The sequence below is a fragment of the Parus major genome, chromosome 1 (genome assembly GCF_001522545.3).
Source record: "Parus major isolate Abel chromosome 1, Parus_major1.1, whole genome shotgun sequence".
Taxonomy (NCBI): domain Eukaryota; kingdom Metazoa; phylum Chordata; class Aves; order Passeriformes; family Paridae; genus Parus; species Parus major.
Genome location: NC_031768.1, coordinates 104,263,404 through 104,290,876, shown reverse-complemented (window position 1 = coordinate 104,290,876; position 27,473 = coordinate 104,263,404). Strand labels below are relative to the sequence as shown.

Sequence of the window (27,473 nt, the reverse complement as noted above, 5' to 3'; positions counted from 1 at the left end):
CTTCATGAACTTTTGGCTTGAAAAAAACATTAAGAATGCATAACTTTACATACACAACATAGAACAAGAATTGTAACAAAAAGCTTTTTTGTTACAAAGGAAAGCTCTGCTCTAATAAAGAGAGCACTGCAGGACTGAAAAAGGAGTGAGCAGAACTGAAGCATCAATATGCACTTGTACCCTCTAGTATTTTTGTGGTTGTTGCATGTTGCATGTAACAAGAAGCCAACTTCATCTTGTGGCAAGATTACAATGACAGTAAGCCAAGATAACATTGCCTGCTTTCTCTGTGTTCTGTGAATTCAACAGCAAAACTCATACAGATTTCAGTGGTGCAGATCAGAACCTAAATTAATGGACCTTATTTAATTATCCACTATAACAACAGAAGTCATTAACCAAAGGAGATTAGCAGTTATTTTGTTAAGGAAAAGGTTTGAGGTGAGGAAAACACTAAACTCAGTCTTATTTCTGAACTTGTAACTTCAACTATTCAATTGTTGTCCACAATTTATAATAGAAGTCATGTGCGAGAGTAAAGATGGCGAGGCCAAAATATACATCTGAAAATCTTTATTTCCATCCATATATTTTGCATTCAAAGATCTCATAATTAACAGTCCACAAGACTATCCTCATAAAAGGTATCCTCAACATTCTCCCTGAAGTAGGGATTTAAGAACAGATCCTGTACCTGTCCACGTACCAAAACAAATAATTTCGAACATACAAGGCATGTGTACTGTCAAGTGTAACTGCAAGAAACCTCTTGTAACAGTAAAAGGGAATAAAAGGTACTGTAAAAATTCAGCAGTTACACATAAGAAATGTCTGTTCAGTCAGAACCAAAAAGGCAACACATTTTATTTATTTATTTGGCAAGAGCAAATACTTGCATTTTTCCTCCTTCTACTTGCGAAATAATGAGATTTCTATAAAAATGTAGAAAAGCACACCAGTAATGGAGCCTCTTGGCAAGAAACAGCATCAATATGATCACTAAGTATCCTCCCCAAGGTTGGTGTGAGAGGTGTGAGCCAGATGGCAGCCACAGGAAGAGCAAGCTCTGCCATGCCAGCTGAGATAACAGATAAAACCTGACAGCAGCGTCCTCTTAGGTGGCTGAAACAGAATGCACAGAACCTGTTAGCAATCTATTTAGCCCAGATCAATATCTGAATAGCAATTCAAGGGTAACAAATGGCTAAAAAGCCATTGCATACTCTTCAGTAATTTCCACTAAATGGTTCAGCAGCGGACAGAGCATGTCTCGAATTCAGGGCTATGAGCCCATGGAGCATTGCTATGGAAAAGTGACCCCTGCAAATGGAGTTGACTGGACAGATCAGCCAAAGCCTGCTTTTCCTCTCATCACACTTTTTGGCACATCTCCTTGATACTTTTTATGCATCCTTTAAAATGTATTTTAATTCTTTTGTCTACTTTTAAGGTTGCATATCTTTAGCCTGCATTGCTAAAACTCAATTTCCCTGAGCAACATCAATCTCATCATTCCAGACAGTTCCTGATGGAAGGATTATTGTAGTCAGTGCAACTCACATAGAGGCTTAAAACCCCCTAATGTCAACTTTTCAGAAAGATTTGCAGAGTATCAGACCTTTTGCAGAGCTCCAAATTAGTAAAGATACAAACCTGTATTATCATATAAGTTTTCAAGCAAGTCCATCTCTGGAAGTACAGTGGTAGGGTTACCTCACTGCTTATCTTCTGCACATAAAAACATTTTTTTGCAATGGTGACTTACAAGACAGGAAGTAAAGAAAGCAAGATCTTAAGACTAATTCAACACAACCTGTTATCATAGGCATAAATTCATCCTAACTCAGCAAAGTTTTAAAGCCTATGATTAACTTGGAACATGTGTTTAAATTCTTATCAACTTCAGCAAGACTGGCAAAGAGATGGAAGCACTTGAATGCTCTGCAGAATTGGGTCCTATGGAAGAACAAGGTAAAAGAAACAAAACTGCAAACTCTCCAGAATTTTACTCTTAAGGCATTAAAATGCACACATTCCACAGAAGCAAAGGTTATCCATCAACAGCAAAACTCAGATGACAGATCAAGACCCTGTCAGCTCAAATATTCACTGGAAGAATATACTACAGCTTTATATGTAAGCCATGTTCTCCAACAGGCTACAGGGACCTACACAAGGCCACAAATGTGTAGCTTATTGGCATGAAGAAATAAAATAAATAAAAAAAAATTAAAATGAAAAGAAATGTTTCAGCCACACCATTTCAGACGCACCAAGTTCATTAAGAAAATGAGTGCTTTTGAAATATATCAATATGGTGATAAATTGCTGGGTTTACAGATATCTTCTCATATATCTTTAACACCTTCTCCCATTCAAGAATATCATACTTGCAGTTTTCAAGGGACTGAAAACCAGCTCTGAGATAAAAAATTGTCATTTTAATTCAAAGTACTTATGAGTCCTACCAGGCCAGGGTCTGGCCCACCAATACTAGTGTTCGCATCAGTTGTTACCTCTTCTGTTAATATTTGTTCTTTTAAACTTTATTAATTATTGGAAGACGGATAACAAAACACGGAACAATGAAAGAAAAATCAGATGAAGACTATTAAAAATCCACATGTAATCAGCTCTTTTAACTCCAGTAACTAGTGTCTTACTTTATGGTGCAGACTGTGTCCAGTGGGGTGTTTTGTTGTTTGTATGGGGGAGTTCTGTGTGTGTTTTAGTATTTGGGATTTTTTGTGTTTGATTTTTTCTTTGTTTGCTTTGTGTCAAGAACAATAACCAAGACTGATAGCTAAAGAAAAAGAGAATTGAAGTTATTCTCTCCCCAGAGTGTAAGAACATGGGTAGTTTTACAGGAAAATCAAAAGCACAATAATAAAACCCCTAAAATCTACATATGTATGTGTAGCATATGTTTTCTGCCACTTTTATTGAGCTGTGTAATTTTCAGGTGTTGCAAAACCATGGATAGCAAAAATAACTTTAGAAGAAAAAGATTATTATTTTGATCTATTCTGCTTTTCAGTCACTAAATAAAACCAAACTTAGAGGGAAAAGGATGGTTAACCTCAAATACCTCAAATGCTACCGTGTCTATGTCTGGACGTCTTGCCAAGAGAAAAAACAAAAACACCCAGCCAAGCCTAACAACAAAACCCCCTCAAACCCAGAAACACACTAAGAGGTAACTTTCAAACATAGGAAACAAACCAAGGATGTATTAAATAAGAAGTCTGTTGGGTTTTGCCTTTTATTCTTAAACTAAAGCATCACAAATGGTGCTGATGTTGATGGAGATCTTTTCAAAGCAACTAGTGGTATATGTCAGCCTAAAATGTGATCGTAATTACTATGCTTCTAAAGAGACAAAAGCAGTGTGTGCCAAGCTTGCCTGCCAGTATTTCTTCAAAGCTACTTGTTAGTCATTTCGACAATAACAGCTTATATCTACTTGGTCATGATGTGCTATCCACAAAGCTCTTTATTTATTTATTTCAGAGAGTTGTTAATGCAGGCAAACTTGACAGTCTCTGTAATATCTTCCCACAAAAGGGGAGTATCACATATATTCCGGGAGACTCTTGGCCATTTTTTCTAATGGTCCGGCTCTAAATTAGCTGTGTGCTTCACCTGCACCACCCCACCCTCATAAGGCTAAAGCAGAATAAACGTTCTACATGTGTTCCCCATGACAAAACTCGAATAAATTATGTCCTGATCCTGTCGTTCCAGCAAGCTGGTTAATTGCATTTGTTTCATATATCTCCAAACAGACTGGTACTTTAATTACATTCTGTAACACCAAGCTCCTCTGATTCACTCTGTCACTTCCACTGAGCACTTTAATTGTATTCCTTCTAGCTACATACAATTTTAAACACTTACTAATAATTACATATCTATAGCCTGATGTTTGCAGTTTGTATACAAAGATGCCTCCAATATCAGGGGTCTTAAAGTTAAGGATCTTTTGTTCCAGCAAGAAAAATAGAGCAAAACATAAAACAAAATCCGTTCAAAACTATGATTACACTGACAGACATAAATATTCTATTAAATCCTTTTACTGTTAAAACTTCTCATGATTAGTTGAGCATGTGCACATATTAGGTAAAAATTTTCTTATCGACTGACCAAACCTAAGATTAAACTGCAGAGCATATTATGTATGCAAGGTAAAACTGCACTTGAATCTGTCTCTCTTCTATTCTGCCTCCTGTCTTGCTAGGGGGTGGTGGAGAAACACCCAAAGCAGCCTGCGCCTGCGAACAATAAACCCCGAGCCTTTGCCTCGGGACTGATACAGCAAATGCTGTGAGCAGCTTCTTGGAACAAAGTTTGCTCTGTCACACGGGCAAAAACATCCAGGGTCCCAGCCACTGCATCCACCTCAAGCCTAAAGGACTGTTTTGCGCTGCAAGCGCCCAAAGCTAGCCGGGCTGCCGAGCCTTAGGGGCCAGCACAACCTCGGTATAGCAGGATGCTCGCTCCTAGTCGTGTGCTTGAGCTGCTCTAGTGCATCCACTAGTGCAGCAGCACAGCGCCCACCCCTACTCTGCAAGGCACTTTACCCTTGCGCTGAAGTTCTCGCCCTGCTAAACCGTACTTCCCCAAGATGATAATTTACAGCTCCCCATCCAGTACTTAAACTCGAAACCACAAGAAACGTTGCAGAGCACACCCAAAAGGGGGGCGGAGGGGGGCGCGGTGTTCATAGGGAAACCCACCCTTTCCCCAGACGTCGCTAAGCCTCATGCAAACCCTCCCTCCGGGAAGCTCGGAATGAGGCTGGCGCTGATGGGGAGACGCTGTCGCCCCACCTGCCCGGCTGGGCTCGGATGGGCGGAGGCGGAGCGGGGTGGTCGGGGCCGAGCTGCCGCCGCCCCGCGCTCCCAGCCCGCCTCCATCCCTCTCTCCCTCCCACCCTCCCTCCCTCCCTTCCTGCCGCTCGCCAGCACCGAACGAGGCGTTGAGGGACTGGAAATCCGCCAGTCCGCCTCACCTGGAGCCCAGGCAGGGCTAACCTATTTATTTCATCAGCTGGCTCTACCCGTGGAAAGTTTAACAATAGAAGGCGGCAAAGTAATACCAGCTACAACAGCGCTCTGCTTTTTCTTTCCTTTTTCCGCTCCCCACCCCCAAATAAAAGATTTATCACGGTAGTTTTTCACTCTTTGCTCGCCACCTCAAGCTGACACTATTCCATTCATATGCTGCTTTTCCATTAACTTCGGAGACGGGAAGGGCTGCTTATTGGAAACATATATTCTCCCTCTTCCGATCCCTCCCTCCCAAAATACCATTTTTATCCCAGGAACAAACTTAGGGCTCTATAACGTTAAAGCTTATAATGCCATCCATGTGCTATCCCAAATAAAATTCAGATGAAGGGGATTTCTGCACAGAAATGACATATCTAAAATAAGCGAACTTACCGTAGACTTGAAAAAATGCAAATCCGAAGAGCAGGAGTGGCTTCAGCAGACCCATTTTGACATATTAAAAACAATCCCGATCGCTTGGAAGACCAATTCCACAGAGATTAAAAAAAAAAAAAAAAAAAAAAAAAAAAAAAGAGGAAAAAAGAAAAAAAATATCCAAAGCCAGTAAGAGGTAGGTCCGAAAGTTTTCAGTTTCCTAGCAGCTACTTAAAGTGGAAAGGGAAATCTTCAATGCAAAAGCTGGAGATGCAAAGGTCTTGAATGTGACACTTTTAGATCCATTCAGATTAGAGAAACAGCGAGTGAGCTCCAAGGCTTCTGCTTTTGCACACACGCTCCTTCCTAAATTCCCACCAATCCAGCCCAAGCAGGGGAATTATTCAAGTGTGTCTACTAAGACTCTCTTTAGGATCCATGGCAATCCAAAAGCAAGCTCTTTCTTCGGAAGACAAGGAGAGACTGAGAAAGGACCTGATTCCTAGAAAGTGCTCCACAAACTTCCCGGCACTTTGCAGAAAAACCATTGGTTTGGTTCGGCTATTTCGCCTTCCTCTCGCCCTCCCCCTACCCCTTTCTCTCTCCCTTTCTCTCCCCAAATCAGTTCAAGCTGCAGAGTTTCTCACTTAACTTCCATAATAGGAACGCCCAGGCAATGTGCTACACGGGAGGGGAACGGCTTGCTTTCTCAGCATCCCCTGGAAAGAAAGAAAAAAAAAAAAAAAAAAAAAAAAAAAAAAAAAAAAAAAAAAAAAAACCAAAAAAAAGCCGTGTCCCCTACACCTCCCTCCTCACTGGCAGCAGAGCGGGAACTGTTGGAGGGCAGGACCCCGGCGCGGTGCCGCGGCTGCTGCCGAGCGGCGGCGGGGGCTGCGTGGAGTTCGGGGCTCTCCCGCCGCCGCGGCTCTCCCGGGCGGCCCCGGAGTCCGCCGCTCCTCTCCTCGCTCCGCTCCTCTCTCCCCTCCTCTCCCGCCGCCTCCGCCTCCCGCCGCCGCGGACACACCGGCTGGCAGGGAGAGGGAGGAGAATGAGCGCGGCTCCCGAGGCTGCCTGGGGAAGGGAGGCTGCGGGGTGTGGACTAAACCACTGCGCTCCACACCCACGCGTCCCTCTCTCTCCTCCCGGGGTAGGGAGATGGGGACGGCGATGCCAGCAGGCAGCCGCAGGGCTGGGAATCGGGATCGCTGCCTCCCCTCTACAGTTGGGTGTAGGTAGGATTTACATGATTGCTCCTCACCGCTTATTCTTTAATGGGCAGCTAATTTTTCGGTAAGTGATTTCATGGAACTGTTCTCTAATTATTCATTTTCCCTCTCGCGCGCGCACGCACGCAGGCGCTCGGGAGTGAGACCCTCGAAAGGATATTCCCCAGGGATTTTTCTGCCGTCCCGCTCTGTGGAAAAGGAAGAGAATGTGGCAAATAAAATAAAGCACAAAACAAAAGATCGCACGTGTCCCACAGAGCCGGCGGGCTCCGCCGAAACCCAGGAGCCTCCAGCCTCCCTTGGGCCCCTTGGATGCCGCGCAGCTCCCGCCAGCGGGAAAGTTTCGAGGTCCCCGGAGGCGGCAGTGGCGGAGACGGGAGAATGAGCTGCCTCGCCCCCCAGGAACCGGGAGAACAGCCCCTCTCCCACAGACGCTCGGAACAAACCCCGAAGCACCACAGCAGAAAGAGGGAGGGACACGAGGGAAGGAGCCAGGCGGAGGAAAGCGGGATATAAGCGGCTCCCGGTGCCGGAGCGCGGCAGGCCCCGAGAGGGGGCACAGATATCCCGTGAGGGGGCTGAGACAGCCCGTGAGAGAGACAAAGATACCCAGAGAGGGGGGAGCCCTGACACCTCGCGACGGGAGCTGAGGCTGGGGACACACTCCCCGAGCTGGGGACACACTCCCTGTGAGGGGTCACAGCCAGCCCGTGGCGGGGACACAGATGCCCCTAAGGGTTCACACACCCCCCGGGGGTCACAGACACCCGCTGAGGGGCACGCACGCCCCAGAGGGGGCCTCTGTGCCCCGCTGAGGAGGCGCAGACACCCCGGGGGGGCACAAACATCTAATGATGGATCACAGACACGCCGAGGGGGCTCAGACACCCCGTTAGAGGGGCATAGACACCCAACGCAGGGTCACAGACATCCCGCTCAAGGGACACAGGCTCCCCGTTAGGGAGGAACAGACACCCTGTTAAGGGGTCGCGCACACGCCAGGGGTCACAGACGCCCCGGTCAGTGGTCACACAAACCCCGTTAAGGGGACACACAAACCCCGTTAGGGGGTCACACGCACGCCTGGGGGGCACACACGCCGCGATGGGTGCACAGCTACCCCGCTCAGGGCTCACGCCGCCCCGCTCGGCGGTCACACACCGACAGGCCGTCCCCGCTGTCCCGCCCGTGGCGGGCCGCCGGCAGCGCCTCACGGTGAAGCCCGAGCGCCCCCTACTGGCGGGCGGCGGGCAGCGGCCGGCCCCGCGCCCGGCGCTGCCTCGTGTCGCCGCGGCTTTGGGGTCCCAAAGGTTTTATCTCGCCTTGCTTTCTTCCTTTTTTTTTTCTTCCTTTTTTTTTTTCCCCCTCCTTTATTTTGCATATAATAGAGATTTATTCATTTAATAATTTCTTCACCTAAAGGATCCGAACCGTATCTCTGCATAATGTGCACTGCCCACACATACTCCCATAAATGGTCTGAGTTAATTCTTCCTTAATTCTTGTGTGCAGCCAGTGACAGCTATTCTACCGTTGCCAAACGTTACAGTGTCAGGGATTTTTAAGTGTCTGAGATGATTACAGCTATTTCATACAAAGCCAGATAACAACTCCGAAACCTCTTGATGCAAATCGGGAGTGGTGTCCCCTTATGCTCACAATATGCCCTGCAGATAAATACCGTAGAATCACAGAATGGTTTGGGTTGGAAGGAACTTTATAGGTCATATAGTTCTGAACCCCCTACCATGGGCAGGGACACCTTCCAATAGACCAGGCTGCACAGAGCTCATCCAAGCTGGCCTTGAACACTTCCAGGGATGGGGCAGCCACAGCTCCTCGGGACAACCTGTGCCAGGGGTTCAGCACCCTCACAATAAAGATTTTTTTTCCTAATCTCTAATATAAACCTACTCTCTGTCAGTTTGAAGCCCTTTCCCTTGTCCTGTCACTCCATCCTCCATCTTTCTTGTGGGCTCCCTTCAGGTACTGGCCCATTAGGCCACCCCAGAGCCTTCTCTTTTCCAGGCAGAACAATCCCAGTTGCCTCAGCCTTTTCTCTAATCTGCCTGCTCCATCCCTCTGATCAATTTGGTGCCTCCTGTGAACTGGCTCCAACAGGTCCCTGTCCTTCCTGCGCTGGGACCCCAGAGATGGATGCAGCCCTGCAGAGGAGGGGGCAGAATCCACTCCCTCTCATGTTGGTTATATATTACTGCACCTGAAGATTACCTCATGAAGAAAGCTATAAGTAAGACTAATAAGGCTGAAGTGATCTTGTTCTTTGTCATTGTGCTTGTGAATTGGCAAAACAAAAGGACTGTAACTACCCGATGCCAGTCTGTGTAATGTACATGAAATATTAAAGAATATTTCCCTTTGTAGTGGACATTTCAAATACAATGGCGTTAGTGAAAATGCTTACTTGTTTAAACCAAAGTTTTAAATTGTAAATAGCTTAACAGTGTACAGTTCTTTTCCTGCTTCTCAAATAAATTTAAGATTAATTTAATAATAGCTGATGTAGACCAGAACATCTATATTTGTAGATATATGCAGTCTTCAAAACCCTTAACAGAGGTACCCGTAGAAGAGTATAATGACTCATAGAAAAATTCCCAGTGAAATCAGTGGATTAATGATTATGGGTGCTATTTTGTTCATTCCTTTCAGAGAACACCACTTTTCAACTGTTAAACACTTTGCAGAACTTTAAAAAATTTCACCCAGATTTAGCCAAGCCTTTTCATGCACAGATTTTGCTCATGTGTGTATCACTGATTTTTTGTGGGGTTTTTTTTTTTTTTTTCTTCTTTGAGAAGATTTAGCAGTTCCCCAAAATAATATAAAAGGTCATCCAAAGACGTGTAGGATCAGTACAGCAGAAGTGCAAATGTGTTATGGTTTACAAGCACAGGACAAATCACAGATCAGAATCAGTGGCCTGTGAGCAAGGTTTTATAGGAACAGTGTGAGCTTCCATTCAAAGATGTGGTCCAGATACTGGAATAAAAAAAACATATGCTTGTCTCTCTGGTCTTTCAATAACCTCCAGTGAACACAGCCAACAGGACAGATGTTCTCTGCTTGAATAGCAAAGTCTGTACAGAGGAGCCGAATGTGCCAACTATTTGTTTGGCCATGAGCAATATGCCACCTGATTAAATACTTGTGTGAGCAGGATGAGGAAAGGATGGGTCAGCAGCGGTGGGCATAAAGCTTCAGTTCAAAGGGTGTTGTTGAGGGGGAACTTTTTAGGACAGGGAAATGGCTCAGTGAGACTGCACTAATTCGTACTCAGGTCAGTCATCAAATGAGGCAAGACTAATTTGGTAAAGAAGCAGTGAGATCAGATGTGTCAGTGCTACAAGTAAAGGTTTCATTGCTTTCCCAGTCTGATATTTCATATCATTGATTCCTGGACCTAAACATCTGCATTAAAATATATATTTAGTGTATGAAAGATTGAATCCAGTGTTCAAAGAACCAGTGTTCAGTGCATAGCCCTCTCTTTTCTACCATTTTCAGCATTTTTCATCTAAATCAACATTACCATTTCTGGTATTACATGTATATACAAAATACTCTATTTTCTGGTTGCCATAAAATTCTCTTGTTATCCTCTCAAAGAGGAAAGTTTTAAGTTGAGATGGGTCACATAGAACTTCTTGTGGATACCAGGGTTATTCATCCAAGCAATTACTGAAAGTGAATAGAGATCTTTAATATAAAAAAATGTACGTGTGATATATTTTTTTTGATATTGAATTGGTGTACATTGATGAGTGTGTAATTTAAATGTAGGCAACTAAGTTAAGTTAGGAGGCTGGTCCTTCTAGACTCTGGAGTGGAGCAAAAGGCAGATCCAGAGGCTAATTCAGAGCGTGGTAGCATCAGAAACACAAAAAAAAGAAAGGAAGAAAAATGACACAGTGAGCACAGACCTTCCCAGAGGACAGACTTTTGTCTTCCTCTGTGCTTTTCTGTTCCAGGTCACTGGCTTCTGATGCAATCTGACTATTGAATACATGATGAAAGAACAGAATTTATAGATTTAAATCCTTATAAATGCTGAAGCATGATTATTATTCCTGCTACAATCAATAGAGTCTTCCAGAGGAAGATTGGTCATGAGAGGTAAATCAGGTACTGGGTCCAGGAAAAGGAGACATGTTGGTAGAAACAGTGTAAGTACTGTGGCTAGATCTATCTCACAAAGCCCCCTGAAGAGTAGTTCTCCTGCTGTCCCTGGATACCATAACTCTGATAACTCTGATTAATCTGCTTTTCTAAAAACACAGTTGTGGATTTAAAAAACCCAATAAAATAATAATAATAATAAAAAAAATAATAATAAAAAAAAATAGGTGCCAGAAGCATTTGCTTCTTTGACTGTCTCACAGGTGTCTCTTGCAGCACAGAGTGTCACCTTCTGCTACAACATTAAAAACTTCTGACTTGTGGCATCTGACTTGAGTTTTTCTCTGGAAATACCAGTCAAACACTAAGAATCCTATTTTGACATATCCTTGCTTTGCTAGCATGTCTGCATTATTTTTAGGTACTAGTACAGCTACAGTGCTTACCGCAATTATAAGAATGATCTACATCATTGGTAAGATAAATATTTGGCAAATTAAATTATTGCAAGTTTTTTATATACATAGTATGCTCAATTTAGGGTTTACATCCACAGCTCATTCAATGTACAAAAACTGGTTAAAGATGGTACAGTTTCTTGATAATCATTGAAACAGCCTAAAATAAGTTCTATTTGGTTATTTTAGAGTGAGATTCAGAGCAATTAATAACCACAAATATTTAGCTGCAGTGTGGGAGGGCTCTGGTTGGGTGTCAGGAAAATGGATTTACAAACAGGTTCTCAAGGGGACTGTGGAATCACTGTCCCTGGAGATATTCAGAACTTAATTGGACAATGCCCTAGACATTGAAGGTGAACCTGCTTTGAGTTGGACTAGAGGATCTCCAGGGGCCTCTTCTGACCCACATTTGTCCATGGTCCCATGATTCTGTGACTGGCAATGCTGACAAATCATGCAAGTATACTTTGTTTGACACCAAACACCAAGATTGCTTAGAAGAAAATTATGTAAAGTCTATTGCAAATTCCATAAAACTGCACATACAAGTTATAAATAAAAGACTTGCTTGAGTTTCCTCAAATTTAAGCCTGTTACAATAGTAGGTGCCTTTGCTGAGAGGCTCCTATGCAGACTGAACAGTGAACATTACAGAAACAGAAGTGCATTCCTTGCTCTCTTGTGATTGGAAACACTTTCCTTTGGAAGAGCAGTGTTTAGAATTAACAGCTTTTCTGCCAAGTGCAGTAAGCTGCACATCAGGCTTATGGCTGTCTCCACACTAGACTGCAGAGTGAATTCATTATTTGCAACAGGTCACACTGCATCCCTTCCAGTCCTTCCCCTGACTACATCTAGCTGGCCTTCCCCACGTCGGGGATTTCCTCTTTGCCACTAATGTTTTCATATTCGCATGTCTTATAACATCTCCTGTTTATAAGAGCTGCAATTGTGCTTGTCTGCTACATCAGGAACTTCTATTCCCTCTCTTATATCCAGAACTCTGTGTAAGGTATGAATTTCTTCATCTAATGAAGTAAAAGTCAATTACTTAATAAGATGAAGGCACCAATTATGGAATAAAGAGCTAATCTATGTAAATAAGGACGTCAAAGACATATTCTATCAACTAGAAATAAAATAAGGCTCGAAGAGTACTTTAGTTTATTCTTTTGATAGTGTGTCCTCTATCTGGACATTAATTTTAATTAAAAAATAGCAAAACTTCACTCTGCCCTAATTGACACAAAAAACACCAAAACCATTCCTTAAGTGACAAGGTAAACTTAATTTCCAAAGATGGTTTAGCTTTTCAGGGGGCATAAGGTGGTCATTGTGTCATTCCAAAAAAGAATGGGTGTTTAATAACTGGAAGGTGATAAAATCTTACTCTGCCTACAAGGGAGATGCAAAAGTTAAATTTTCTAGAAAAATGTGTTTTTTCATAGTGCAATCAGATGGATTCACATGAAATTAAGTGTAGCTACTGCACCCTGACTTCTAAGATCAGAAAATCAGGCTATACTTCAACACATTTATAACTGTACACAATGATACACAAATAAATCTTAAGCTGAGCTTCATATTCCTACATAAATTATATTAGAAATAGCATGTTATGCTCTCTTATTAAGTGACATATGTCACACTTTCCATAACAAGTGCTTATTGACAGCCAACTACATTAGCCAACAATATTTACACTTTAATTACAGCTTTTAAAATGGAAATATGTAACTATAATATGTACATAAGTTAACAGTTGGGCTTGATATCTTAGAGGTCTTTTCCAACCTTAAAAATTATGTGATTTTATTATGATATGATATGTTAACAGGGCCAAAATTCATAAAAGTAGATCCCTGTGTAAATGTCCATTATGTAGATACCCATTTGCAGATGGGCAAATATTCTTATAATAGGCAGTGTTTAATTTAATAATGCAGGAAACAAGATTTATTATGTCATTAACAAGTCAGCTTGGAAATTCTAATAGACACATTCAGTATTGTTGTTCAATCTTAAATGGCTTTTGAATTTAGCTGGATTTCAGGTGACTGTTCTGTAGGAGACAGACTGAGCATGTTCTCTTTGTTACCTCTGGACTCCAAAATGTCATCAGCACAGATAGGTTACGCTTAGCATAATTTCTGCTTTATTACAGTCCTCACCTGTAATCACATCTTAGTCAAAGCAAGGACCAGTTGTGGTACCATCTTCTGATTTATGAAGATGTCTGCTCCCAGGAATCTGGCCCCTGGTTGTGGTGGCACCCCTAACAGCATTAGAGGGTCGTGCTTGTGTCTACCAGTGGATTTGTAATGTTCCCAGCAGGCTATGATTCTTTCTTTGCAATATGGTGCTGTCAACACTGTTCTCATCAGTTATACATATCAGTGGATTATTAACAATATTTGTCAGACTTCTATATTAGTTTTGTCCCACAACAGCCTTGCCTCACTTCAGCAATAGAATTACATTTTACATTGTCTCAAGAAATGCTTTTAAATTAGAGTTGATGTTTCAGTTGTATGATTTTTCACTGCTGATGTAATTTAGTTTTCTATCTAAATTTTTATATGAGTATATGACTTATTTTTTAGAAGTGTGATCCTATTAAAGACAGCTGAGACATAGAGAGACCCCACAGTCGAATTTGGGCTAATACCTCTCCCATGCATGGCAGACTAGAAGAGTGGTCAAGACTCACATAAATTTCAAAAGTAAATGGAAAAGAAACTTAAAACAAGAAAAAAATTGAAGCCTCAGAGCAAGACTTCTCCTTAAAATGTATGCATTTAATCAAAATGTCAAATACAGACAAATGCAAACACCAAATATCTTATAGAATCACAATAGGAACTATCATACTTTGCATATTTTGCAGCTCAAGCTGTTACAGGGTTTGATTGCTTAAATTGTATATGAAATCACCAAACTTTTACCAGGAAAAATAGGTGGGAATGTTTTCCTCTGTGCTGCATATCCCATTATACTGGGAGCAGCTGTGCCAGTACACAGCCCCTTTAAAACCAATAAAACTGAACATGCAAAGGGGCCAGCTCAGAACACAGAAGCAGAAGCCAATGATTCATTTGAACGTCTGTTTCTGAACTGAAACACAAAATAGCAATTACCTCAAAGCCGCTTGCTGCCACAGTTAGGAAGATTCTCTCACATTTAAAACACACTATCCACACAATAAAAAATAGGGGGTTTTTGCTTTTTTTCTATTCACCGTACAGCTTGCAGTACTGGGCTGATGGTAGAATTTTGCACATTTCAATTTCAGGAACCAGTTCAAACCTTGCCGAAGATGATGGTCACCAAAAGTTATTACTTGATTCTCACTTAAATTATTTTACAGTCAGCTCCTTGTAGACAAGAGAAACACATTGTAAGCTTATCTTACCCAGACAATCAGCAATAGCTCAGCCTTCTAGGACAACCTAAAGGAGAATAGGGCATTTCACACTGCCATGGACCAGAAGGTTCTTATCTTGAGAATGAAGAAAGAATTGGGTTTCAACAGCATCTACCACAAGAGATCCTGTTACCAGGACTGTGTATCTATGGACTTCTGTAATATAAATAACAATTAAATCCACTGGCCCATTACCTGCTGAAAGATTTTCTAAAAGAAACGTATCTTCCACAATTCTGGCAAAAAGTTATGTAAAAAATTTACTTTTAATCATTTCTCAAGGAAAAAAAAGCAAAACAACAAAAAACCCCAATATACTCTTTAATCTGTAAGTGACATTATCTATTGAAATGTCAGATTTCAAGTATATGACCAATAAGGGAAGACATAAAATTATATTTTTTTTAAAAAGGGTTAATACCACTAGAAATGAAATTCCAAATTTTGTAATAATGCTTATGTAGGTGGCATTAAATAATGAAGAAATGTGAAAAAATTATTATTTTGCTATTTAAAAAGAAGCAGCAGTCCAACCTGAAGAATAGAAGGAAGGAGATATTCTCATCTAAATTTGCCCAGAATTTACTTCAAAAACTTCCACAAGTGCTTACAGGCCTTGAATTCTCATATAACCAAAGTCACTGTAAGTCTTTTCCAGTATCGTTTGGAAGAAGTAGCACAGCTGATCTGAAATAATTTAAGTAATGCTGCAGACCACCTAGGAAATTTTTCCTCTGGGAATTGTTGAGAACCTTTCAAGTGACCTCTATTTCAAAGAAAATTGGCTTAAAATCCAATGTTCCTTTACTGTTGACCGCCTTCTTCAGTGCTTCTGGAGGCATAAGTTAGAGCTGCTTATGTAATCACAAGTAATACTGGCATAGAAATCTGAGTACCACTTCTTTCTTTTTTCCTTCTGTAAATCCATTTTTCCCTTTCATCAGAAACTGTAGTGATAGGACAAGGAGGGATGGCTTGAACCAGAAAGAAGGTAGGTTTAAATTAGATATTAGGAAAGTAATTCTTTACTGTGAGAGTGATGAGGCACTGAAACAGTTTTCCCAGAGAAATTATAGATGCCCCATCCCTATTCAAGGCCAAGTTGGATGGAGATCTGAGCAACCTGATCTAATGGAAGGTGTCCCTTCCAACCCAAACTATTCTATGACTGTGATTCAACTTAGCTTAACACATGAGCTGGAAGTTGGTCAGTGATTCCATGTATGCTCTGGTAGAAGCGTGACTCTATCAATTTACAAATGAACATAAATCCACATTGCCCAAATGAAATGTACGACATCTTCTGAGTCAAGGAGCTTGAATCTTAGTCATCAATAATTTGCAGTGTCTACCATTAAATTACTTAGCATGGAAATCAAAGGATTATATTTTTAAAATTTTGTGAAGCCAGAACATATCAGTGATCAGCGTATTTTTATAAAAGTTTACAGTTGCTTAAGTCATGTCTTGCACAAAGAATATGTAGAAAACTGATAGAAGCCTTTCATAAGGCCAACACAGCAAAAAGAAGGGAGCTGGTGTCTGATATACACCAAGATGTCTCTTCCACCAGAAATAAGATTATAGATGCAAGAGTGCCATAAGAAGGCTACAGCATCTGAAGCACTAAATCCTGGATTTGTAGGCAGTGACTTAATCCAAAGACTGCCAAGTGAAATCAGAGTGGTGGACCAAACAACTGAGGAAAGTACTCCTTAGAAGAGTGTCAAAATGAGCCAAAAAATAAAATGAGTGCTGAGTGACAGCAAGTAAATGTGAAGAACCCCTGGTATCTTATATGGATGTCTTGAAGCATCTTAAAATACATTGAAAATTTTGGATTTTAGTTCTTTAAATCCCTAGAAATCAAAGTTGTAATAATTAATAACCACCTTTCATAATCTAGGCAAATAGTAGATGATAGATGGTTCATTTATATAGGAAAAGTGTCCCTTATTACATTTTCCAAAGTCTTGCTTACCATTAACATTTTAGATCTACATCATACTTAAGATGCTTAAATCAAACTGCTTAATATTCTAGACTGACAGGCTCATTAAGCTGAACAGTAGGATTGCTGTCATTTGCACTTCAGGCACTGACAGTAGGAAATTTTCTATTTTTAATTCCACATGTTTAAAAGGAAATTTTTATCATTAGAACTGTAACTGCATTTCTTTTATTTGAGAGGCATTGCTGTGTGTTCAGCATCTCAACTTTATTTTGGTAGTCTCTTACATTCTGAACTATTTAAGCAAAAAAGTAGTGACAGCAACAGCTTTGGTATAGTAGTTAGCCATTTTTTTTAATCCATTCATAATCTCTACTAATTTCTCCCTGTCAATATTAAAGAATCATCTACTGCAGTTATAGGTGCTCAGATTGATACCACTGTGTACTAAGTCCCATTTGGTCTATATAATTTTAATTCATTAAAAATACCTATCAAATTTTATTAAATGTTAAGAGCAAAAGAGTTTTGCAGAAAAAAATATTTATCTGAGGCCAGATTTATCAAAATCATGTAGAGGTGCTTCACAGTGCTGTAAGGAATTGTGTGGAAGCCTCATTAGTGCTGCTAGTCAGTGTGAGTTGAGTTCCTAGCTGTTAGTTTCTTTTGAAGGCTCTTAATGAGTACCTATCTAAACATCTTTATTCTGTACATGTATAGAAACTTCCCTCATCAAGATCATCCTTGATCTGGAGATCTAGAAAATAAATCAAAGACTTTTTAAAGGGAGTTTGGAGTGCTAAGTACTCTTCTTTCAGATCAAATAAAAAGTGCAAGTACAAACCTTTTGAGTAGTAAGATACCTGGTATTAAGTAGAATTTAACACAGGATTCCTCAAACAGCGTGGCTAGGCTGGGTCAGAAGCTGTGTTTTGTGATTACTGATGAAGAAAGCAAAGACAAAGGCCAGGAGATGGGGAGTAAAAATATAATGGATCAAAACTGACATGAGCAGTAGCAGGAAGGCAATTCCAGGAGAAAAGTAGGAATACAAAGGTAACTTAGAAGACATCTGAGGAAAGAAATTACTCCTAATGTTACTTCTATTACTTTCACAGAAAAGGAATCACATACAGTCTTTGAAGAAGTCAGGAAGGACTAAATCTGATTCTGTGTCACTCCCCAAAAAAAAACAAGCCACGAAATACATGTAGAGATTGGCCACACATTGTTCTTTCATATTTTCAATAAAGCAAGAGAAGAATATGGACTTTAGGAAATATTTTATCAGAATATTAGATCTCTACTCCTAAGCCACAACAGCATCTGATAAAACCATTCTGTTTTTTCTGCTGTCTTCTCAGGAAATATCATTTAAAGTCTGTTCAAAGAGTCTATTTGTAGATCAGTACCTTCACCATTTTTTCCCTAATTATATAGAAGCCAAAATTGTAATATGAATAGTAGCTAAATCTCACTGCCACATTAAATCTCAGTGCCATGACAACATGTTCTTGTTCCTAGATCTGAGCTGGCTTTTTCTGTCTCCTTCCTTTCTTTGTTGAAATCCAGTGACAAGAAGAGTTCAGCTGAATGATTCTACTGCTTTGGAGGTTTGACCATATGGTTTGTTGAGACTACTAAGGAACTTCAAGATAAAATATCCTACTATTTTTCTATTCTTGCCAAAATGTGTGTCTTTTAATGTTGCATACTAAAAGAATAGTGGTCCCATTTTTATTCATGCAAGCATCCACAATTTTGTGTTTGTACTCCTGTGTATGATTTGGTGATGTTTCTGCCATTTCCCCTATGATCAAGTTTCTGTTCTGAGAGTTGCAGCCACACCTGATTCATTGGTTCATTAGGTTCATTGAACTTTTTTTATTTTATTTTCAATAAAAACAGTCTAAAATTCATCTAATTTATGATTTGGATTTGTTTTTATAAGACACAGAGGCTGTAAAATAAAAAAAAGTTTCTGTTAAAAAATCCATTGGCAATCTCAATAATACTGTTCTTTCTACTTATTTTGGCTCCATTTCCTCAGTGTAAGGTTGCATACTGGAGGCATTTCCTCTTAAAGTTAAAAAGTGATGTCACTGAAACCATTATGATAAGATATTCTTTCTATCTGAAATTAGATACGTCTGTCTTATCTCTGTGTTAGATTAATTCCACTGCAATAGAGTCATCTCTTGTTTTCATATAAGCTCCTTTCAGCTTCCATTTAACTCCTTCCTTTTTAGTTTACAGAAATGGTATGTAATTTTAAAGAATAATCAAAACAACTCAAGATTTTAATGGGAACATCTACACACTAAAAGAAAAATTTCCACTAGTACACTTGAAGAGGGACAGCTACCTGGTAGATCTGTTTTAATTTTACTTCCTGGTCTGCTCAAGGTGAAAACTGCTAACTAAAAAAAATGTCTATGTAATTTGAGAATCACAGAATCACAGAATGGCCTGGGTTGAAAGGGACTTTAAAGATCATCTAATTCCCACCCCCCTGCCATAGGCAGGGACACCTTCCACTAAACCTGGTTGCCCAGAGCTCCAACCAACCTGACCTTGAATGAGGATTGGACATCCACAACTTCTCTGGGAAACCTGTGCCAGGGCCTCACCACTCTCACAGGGAAAAAATTCTGCTTAATAGCCAACCTAAAACTTCCTTTGTTCACATTGAAGCTATTTCCCCTTGTCCTGTCACTCCAGGCCCTGGTCAAAAGTCCCTCTCCAGCTCTCTTGAAGGCTCCCTTCAGGTACCAATGAGGTCTCCCTGAAGCCTCCTCCTTTCCAGTCAGAACAATCCCAATTCTCCCAGCCATTCCTCACAGCAGAGCTGCTCCATCCCTCTGATCACCTTGGTGTCTCCTCTGGCCCGGCTCCAGCAGCTCCCTGTCCTTGCTGTGCTGGGAGCCCAGGGCTGGATGCAGCCCTGCAGGTGGGGTCTGAGCAGAGAGGGGCAGAGGGGCAGAATCCCCTCCCTGCCCTGCTGCCCACGGGGCTTTGGATGCAGCCCAGCACACGGGGGGTTTCTGGGCTCCCAGCGCACACGGCCGGGGCATGTCCAGCCTCTCATCACCAGCACCCCCAAGTCCTTCTCCCAGGGCTGCTCTGGGGCTGTTCATGCCCAGCATGGATTGGTACTGGGGGCTGCACTAACCTAGGTGTAGCACCTTGCACTTGGCCCTGTTAGGTCCTAAAAGATGTCAAGCATTTACTTTTAACAGATACAAACTCTAGCACCACTAGATATGTTTCATCTCATTTCCAACAAGAAACAACTACCTTGAGATAACTAAGCACAGTAACTCTTGGCTTGGATAGTTTGTATAAAGCAAAGCAACAATTCTATGTTAACAAAATGCTATAAAAAATAAAACTTTCACAGACTTCAGATAGCAACCCTAAAATACATCTCCAGACTTCTTTTACTCACACTTTCATATTAAAAGGAAGATACATCATTGTTAAGCCCTGTGTTATATCTCACAGAAAGCTGTGGGGAAGTCCAAACATTGACTGTAATATGAATTAAAACATAGTCATCATAGAACCATAGAATTACAGAATATCCTGAGTTGGAAAGGACCACAAGGAACATCAACGTGCAAATCCTGGCCTCACACAGGACAGCCCCAAGAGCCCCAGAAGTGTTGCCCAATCACTTCTTGAGCTCTGTCAGATGGTGCTGTGACCACAGCCCTGGGGACCCTGTTCCAGTGCCCAGCCACCCTCTGGATGAAGAACCTTTTCCTGATATCCAGCCTGAACTTCCTCTGACACAGCTTCAAGCTGTTCCCCCAGGTCCTGTCACTGGGCACCACAGAGAAGTCTGTCCCTGATGAGGAAGTTCTAGACTGCAATGAGGTCTCCCCTAAGTCATGAGGCAATGATAAAGGTTTGAACACAAAGCATTTTCCTTTTTGCACCGTTAATCTCATTGAATTTAAATTATTCCGTGTAACACTTTTAAGTAAAAATTAAAATCTGCTAAAGAACTCCTAGCGTAGTCTAAACATGTGAGACAAGGCTACTTAGCAAGAAAAAAAAGTTGTGGGGAAATTGTGACTTGGGATTAAAAGTTTTGAATAGTACCCTCTAACTTCAGTGCACTTTGTTCTTTATAAGATGTAAACATGAAAAATCCAGCTAAAAATAGGTCTTACATTTCATAAATATATTAAAATCTGACTATGGGATGAACCTGAAAAACAAAATTTGCATAGTCTGGCTTTGATTCATGGATAGAAGGAAAACTTTAATATTTAATGATCCTACAGCAACCTCTGAGAGGTTCCAAGGAGACTGTGAATGCAAATGGAGTGTACTGTTAATATATCACTCACAGACAACAAAAAGATGTAATCTATAATATACTGTAATTTTCAGGGTGTGTTTCTTATAAATTTGGGACAAACATACAAAGGTCCCTACATTAGAAATTAGTTACACACTATTAATGGTGGTGTTATCCCCTCACTTTCTGCATACATATATGTATTTAAACACCTCACTTAAGTAGAATTAACCATGGCTAAACTAAAAAGCACATGGCTATGGTAAAATAAGTCACGCCTTGAAAACTGATTATGGATTTTCTGATTAATTTCTTTTAAAAGTTGTTTGCTCATTGCCTTCTAGCCGACCTGGAAGGGAAAAAAATGGGGTTACCTTTGTTGTTTTCTGCCATGTACTTAGAAATGTCTTTCATTTTTATTGTATAGTCTTATGACCAGTTTTTTTAAAAAAGCTAGCCCACTAAAAATAAAGGGAAATTAAAATACTAACCCCATTGAAAGCAAAAGGAATGTTTAACCTGCATAGCTTGAACTATCCTAAGGTTCTCTCCTCCATCTTTAGCTGCCTCAGGCTCTGTCAACTAGTTCATACAAAGAAATGATCAGTGAAAATGATATTTTTAAGAAAGCTATGGTGATATTAACTGATTTCATTAGAGGTGCACCTAATACTTTTTTTTTTTTGCTACAGCTTCTTCTTTACTCTGTACTTTCTGAGAACCCTTCAAAAAAAGGTGTTCTGTGTGGCCTAAAAAATAAGGTATAATGTTCAACAAATATATAGAACTCACAAATGCTGTTCCAAAGGATTGTTGCTGTCACATAGTGTAGTAAATTCTTGTCATTATCTCAGATACTGGCCTTAAATTATTTTATTTTATATCTGTGGGATAATTAGTTTCTATTTCAAGATAGTTCACAGAGCCTATGGACACCCACCCTTCACCATTCCCCTAAATGGGGTTAGAAGACTGTACACAAAGTCAAGTTCTTCACAGCAAGTAGTTACTCTGTCACCCTAGAAGAAGTTTTCCTTTTCTATGTGAAGATTGCTGCTATAAAGATCAACATAATTTTTTTATTTTTAATTTTTTATTTTTTTTAATAGCCACACATAATTTCTTAAGGGCAAAACACTTTCTTAGTATGGAGAAATTGCTCTGTGTCTACTAGGAACCAGTATGGTGCAGTCTCTGCTTGGAGTGATAAATGAAATGAATGTAGACAACAACAAGCTCATTTCTTTGTTGAAAGTGAATGCTAATGACATTTATCCTGTACTTCATGATAAATTCATTTAAAAGACCAAAATGCTGGGGGGAAAAAAATCCTGCATTTTAGGAAATGGGCATAAACTGTCCTTTATTTGCTCGGTTACAAACTGCTGAGAGTAGCAGCAATACATATTTAAATTGTTCTTAAAATCCTTGTGTTTATCTGTTATATGTCTAAAAAGGTTTTTGTAAAAGTGTCCTGGCTTGCATTTTCAAACTGCAGAACAGTTACCAGCTCATGCTATATGAATAACTGCTGTTACAAAAAAAATATAAATAGATTGGAGAATATATATATTAATGGAAAATGCAATGGTCTCATGCTCAGGGCTAGTCAACTAAGAGTCTGTTTGTTTCTATTTAGAATTCTTTTGTCACTTTGAGGGTGATGTTACATGTTATGAGTGAGCTGATCTGCTTCCTCACCACTACTGCAAGTGAAGGATCTCCGTCCTCTTTCCCAGGCATTTGTATTCCCAGAACATGACCCTGATCATGCAGTCCCCTTACCTTGCTAGAGCATGTATTTTCAGTCTGGATTATTTTTTTGCCAATTTAGCATGGTTGAACACATGCCTGCCCATGGAAAGCAATGAATCAGTTCTTTGTTTTGCTTTGCATGTGCTTGTGGATTTTGCTCTCCCTGTTAAACTGCCTTTGTCTCAACCCAGGAGTTTTCTCACTTTTACTCTTCCAGTTCTCTCTGGGATCCTGGTGGTGACGGAGTAAGTGAGAAGCTGGGTGGGACTCAGTTGCTGGCTGGGGTTAAACCTTGACAATCTCTTAATCTTGAGTTTAAGTTCACATCACCTTATCCACCCTGAGCCTTCTCTCCACAAGACAATGAGCTGATTAACCTCTTGTTCCTACAAAGGACAGTGTAGCAACATTTCTTTCCCCTTCCCAGCACTTAAGTCCTCATCATTTCTCCCTTTCCTTCTAGCTACACAGCCTTATTTCCTCCCCTCCACTGAACAAATCTAAGGCACTAAATTCAAAAGGGAAGAAATAAAAAGCAACCAACTTTTGTTTCCTTATGGTTGGGTAATTTTTTGTAATTTTAGTGAATTAAGCAGGCTTGCAGATGGCCAAGAAAATTAGCAGCAAAGGGAAAGGGAAGATGGATTAGGATTCCTAGCCAAAGCTGCCTTGTAGAGCTGTCACTCACAAACACCTCAAACCAGCTTCAGCTTCTGCCCGTCCTTATCCAGCTTTCTCCCTACACTGGAATCAGTGTTTCTGTCCATAAATAACAGTGTTTCCACCATAAACAACCGATGAAGCAATTTTTTTTTCCCCCTGTGGGGCCTTTTGGCTTGTTTAGTTGGGTTTTTCAGATTGCTTGGGGTCTTTTTCCCTTTGCTTTAACCCAGATAAACCTTTTCTTTAACTACATATTTTGGGGAAGAATTTTTTTTCCCCCAGAAAGTTTTTTTTCCCTCTACATTCCATGTTTTTCAATAAGTGCAATGTAGACACATAATCTCCACATTTTCTCTCAGTCAGAAACTTAAACGGTTTTATGAATTTCCTTTTCATTGCCTTTTTAATACTCTCTCAGGTTTAGAAGTACATAACAAGTTGTATAAATTGTGGTTTAATTTTATAACTGGCATTTCTCCAATTTTTTCAAGTTTGAAAAAGACAGAGAACAGGAGAAAAAAAAAAAAAGAAAAAAATATTAAAATTAAATAAACTGGAGGGTTTCTAGGATCATCCATTCTGCTGGGTTTGGTATAAAAGACAATGATAGAAGGAGAAAAAATAATAATAAAAAACCCATGCCAGGTGTCTATATTGATGTGATAATCTTAGATTTAATATTATAAATATGAATTCTCAAAAAAGTAGATGTGCACTGAAGAAAATGAAACAGCTCTAATTGCCTGTAGATGTTTCCAAGAATAGATGAGTTTTGACATTTTGAAGAGGGAATAATTTCACCTAGCTCTGTGATCTGTTTAGTGGATAACAGTGGTGTTTTGGAGGAGGAAAAAAACCAAAACATTGAAGAGATACTTAACTAGTAGTGAAACACAATTTAGCAGGAATGTGGGTTTAGATCTATGACAATACTGTGCTCCAAAGCAGGGTCCTTGAGATCCTGGGAAAACAGGGAACAGCTTTGCCAGTGTTCTTGTAGTTTATCAGAATGACCTGAAATTCTTCTGCTGAGGTTCTAGGAAAACTACTCCTCAGCTAATACCTCTTGCCTTGCTGTGCCAGCTCCTGTCCTTTCCAGATTCCATTGTGCTTAATTTTATTTAGACTCTTGCTTAGTTTGTTACTTTATGTGTCTGAAAGTACTTCTGCATTAAAATTCCTTGAATAACTAATTTCTAAAATGTATTTACTTGAGAAGCTACTTCAAAAATACCACAGAGATAATTAGTACCATTTTCAAATGCTAGTCTTTATTTTGAGGGCAGAAGCTCTAAGAAAAAACACACCAATCTGAAGTTGCTTATTAAGTATGGACTAGTAAATTTACTCATCCCCTTTTCTTTTGAAGAAACTGACCCTCTCCCACAAGGCATTTTTCCAGGTTTTGATGGATAGAACTTAGCTCCTTAGAAGTCTTGTAAGCTGAATGAACAGGCAGTCCTTTTCACTGCACAAATCACACACACACAAAATAAAAGAAACTGTGGAAATCTGAGCTCATATTCCTGTATAAAGGCTGAGTTTATCGTGCCCGTTATGGTGGAGGTAACAGGTAATTCTTTGTTGGAAATGCGTGTAACCTACTGGAGGAGATAAGAGGTTTATTGACTGCTTGAAAAATTATGTGGGACACAAATAGAAAATAGCAATGATCTGTGTTCTGGAATTTGTTTGGATTACTTTACTGGCATATTTTCAGAAGTGCCACAAGCCTCCTGTTGCAGGTTTACATACTGTAATGGGAGTACAGAGGGCGTGACCCTGAGCACTGGCAATTCTTGGCTGCAGAACAGTCTCTTGCCTTCATGGAGAGTATCAGAGGGTCAATCCTGTTTCTTTAATGAATTCCCAGAACTGGCACGGTGTATGACTAACTATCCATGCAAAAAATGAAACAGAGCTTTAAAAAAGTTAGTCCTAGATATCTGCTGAGACAATAGAAACTACCACTACGTTCTAGTTTTAACTAGATGATCTTATCAACTGTTTCTATCGTTATTTCAGCTATGCATTTATAGATATATTTCAATCAAAGCTGAGTTTTTAGTATTACTGCTGTGAATGACAGTACTATATATTATAAAGCCACTAAGTGCAGTATGACAAGTCAAAACAAACTGTTTACATCTGACTCATAAGTTATTTATTTACTTATTTAGAAAGCAATAGTAGATATAGATCACTTGATACACTTAGTTGCACCATGTATGGTATCAAGTTGGTGTTAAAAACACCCAAAAACACAGAAAGGATATTTTTCTATTTTTCTCACAGCATTAAAAAAGAAAAGTCAAAGCAAAGACATAAGATTGCTTTAATTAGGTTGATTTCTGGTTTTAAAAATAGGTTTTATTTTATCTCCAAACTCCATACAGCTTTTTGAAATAAAAGCTGTAGTTTTTGGGTAAAAGCACTATATGTGGTTAGCTACATATGCAGGGCTGGAAGCAGAGAGCTGAGATGTGAAAGTAAGGTAAGAGGAAAACGAATGAGATATCAGCTACATGCTCAGTGGCTTTTCATGGGAGCGTGTTTGGATGAACAGAGCAATACTTCCATAAACTGAGTTATTATTTGTTACATGATACCAAGGCATGGATTCAGGCAATTGTTTACTATTACAATCTGTCCTGTGTAACACACTTTCAGAAGAGGAGCTACTGCTAATATGTGGCAGTATATTTGAAGAATCTGGTGAATAGCTTGGATTTAATTTGTTGGGCACTATTACATGCCTGGTGTGTATATTTGCCTATTATTGAGCTGTACCAATGGCTTTGCCAAGACCAACTCCATACCTGTACTTTTTAACACCCTCCCTCTTGCTGAACTTGTTGGCTTCAATGCCAATTATTAGGTTTTAATGACATTTCTTTCATTATCAAGATGTTGTCAGATATGTTAATACTTTTGATCATTTCATGTCTTTGTCAAAACCATACTATCAGTACTGCTGTAGTGTAATCAAACAAATTAAACAATTAAAAATGTTCTTACATTAAAAATGTTCAATTATGTGTTCAACCATTTTCATTTTAATTATCTTCTTATATAACTTTTCATTATGTACTACCTAATAACATATTTCACATATATGATGCCTTCAGTGGTCCACTTGATTAATCTGTATATTTAAAAAAACCCAGTTAAAGTGGCAAATCACAGCATTGCCAAGAGGAAATTACAGAGGAGCTGGGATTTTTTTTTTTTTTTTACTATGTGTGACCTGTGAATCACACATTAGTGGCATGATCACTCAAAAGATCATGAATGCTTGTAAAAATACAGAAACCAAGATGAGACCACTGTTCATCTCGTGTCAGGCAGCAGAGTTCTGCATCAGGCTTTAGCTTCTGCATTCCTAACTAGGAATCATTCAGTGGAGACTTGCCAAATAGTTTGTTCAGAGAATAATTTAGAAAACTTGAGCGTAAAGATTTTTAAAAATACATAAATATTAGTATTCATTTATAAATCTTTGCACATAGGAGCTGAGGAAGAGTTGTTGTGGTGTGCTTCTACTGCATTTGTTAAAAAGTCAGTCCCAAACACTCAGCTATTACCCAAAAGTGAGTGTGATTCCCCATTGTCTAGAACTGAGATTGAATGTTCTTCTACAAGACATATCATCAGATCAGAAAAAAAAAGTAATCTTAGAAATTCTCTGCAGAGATTATTGAAGGATGCAAAATATCTGGTTCATTACAGAAAATCAGAATAGATGATGTTATTTGGGCTTCAGTCCTTGTGTTTATGGAAGTGTCACTTTATCTGAAAGGAAATTTGAACTGTGCTATTCCACTTCACACAGGAAGTTTTAATTAGATACATCAGGTTCTTGGAATATATCTTGATTGCAAATATGTACAATCTCACATTTGTATCCTGCTGTATCTCGTGAAAAGTCCAAGTGAAAGCAGCAGGTCTGCTGTGGAATCAATTGCCACCACTGTGATCTTGCCTTTTTTATTGGTTGCATATGCTCTCAGTTATCCCAAGCCTCCAGCAGAGCTCTCTGAATGGAGATGAGTAAGGACAAAATGGAAGTTGCATGTTTACACAGGCAACTCCTCTTTTACTCTGGACAGGAAAAC

General features: G+C 39.9%; 1 protein-coding gene across 9 annotated transcripts in view; it reads right to left on the bottom strand.

Moving 5' to 3' along the window:
• ROBO2 (roundabout guidance receptor 2) overlaps positions 1 to 27,473 on the bottom strand; it is an 867,116-nt gene that overhangs the window by 434,562 nt on the left and 405,081 nt on the right. The window contains exon 1 of one of the 9 annotated variants that reach the window (XM_015636747.3): positions 5,448 to 6,385. The exons of the other annotated variants lie outside the window; for them this stretch is intronic. Coding sequence (XP_015492233.1) covers positions 5,448 to 5,502 — 55 coding nt within the window. The 5' untranslated portion in view covers positions 5,503 to 6,385. Of the gene's footprint in view, positions 1 to 5,447; positions 6,386 to 27,473 lie in introns of those variants that run through there. 9 annotated transcript variants of the gene reach the window in all.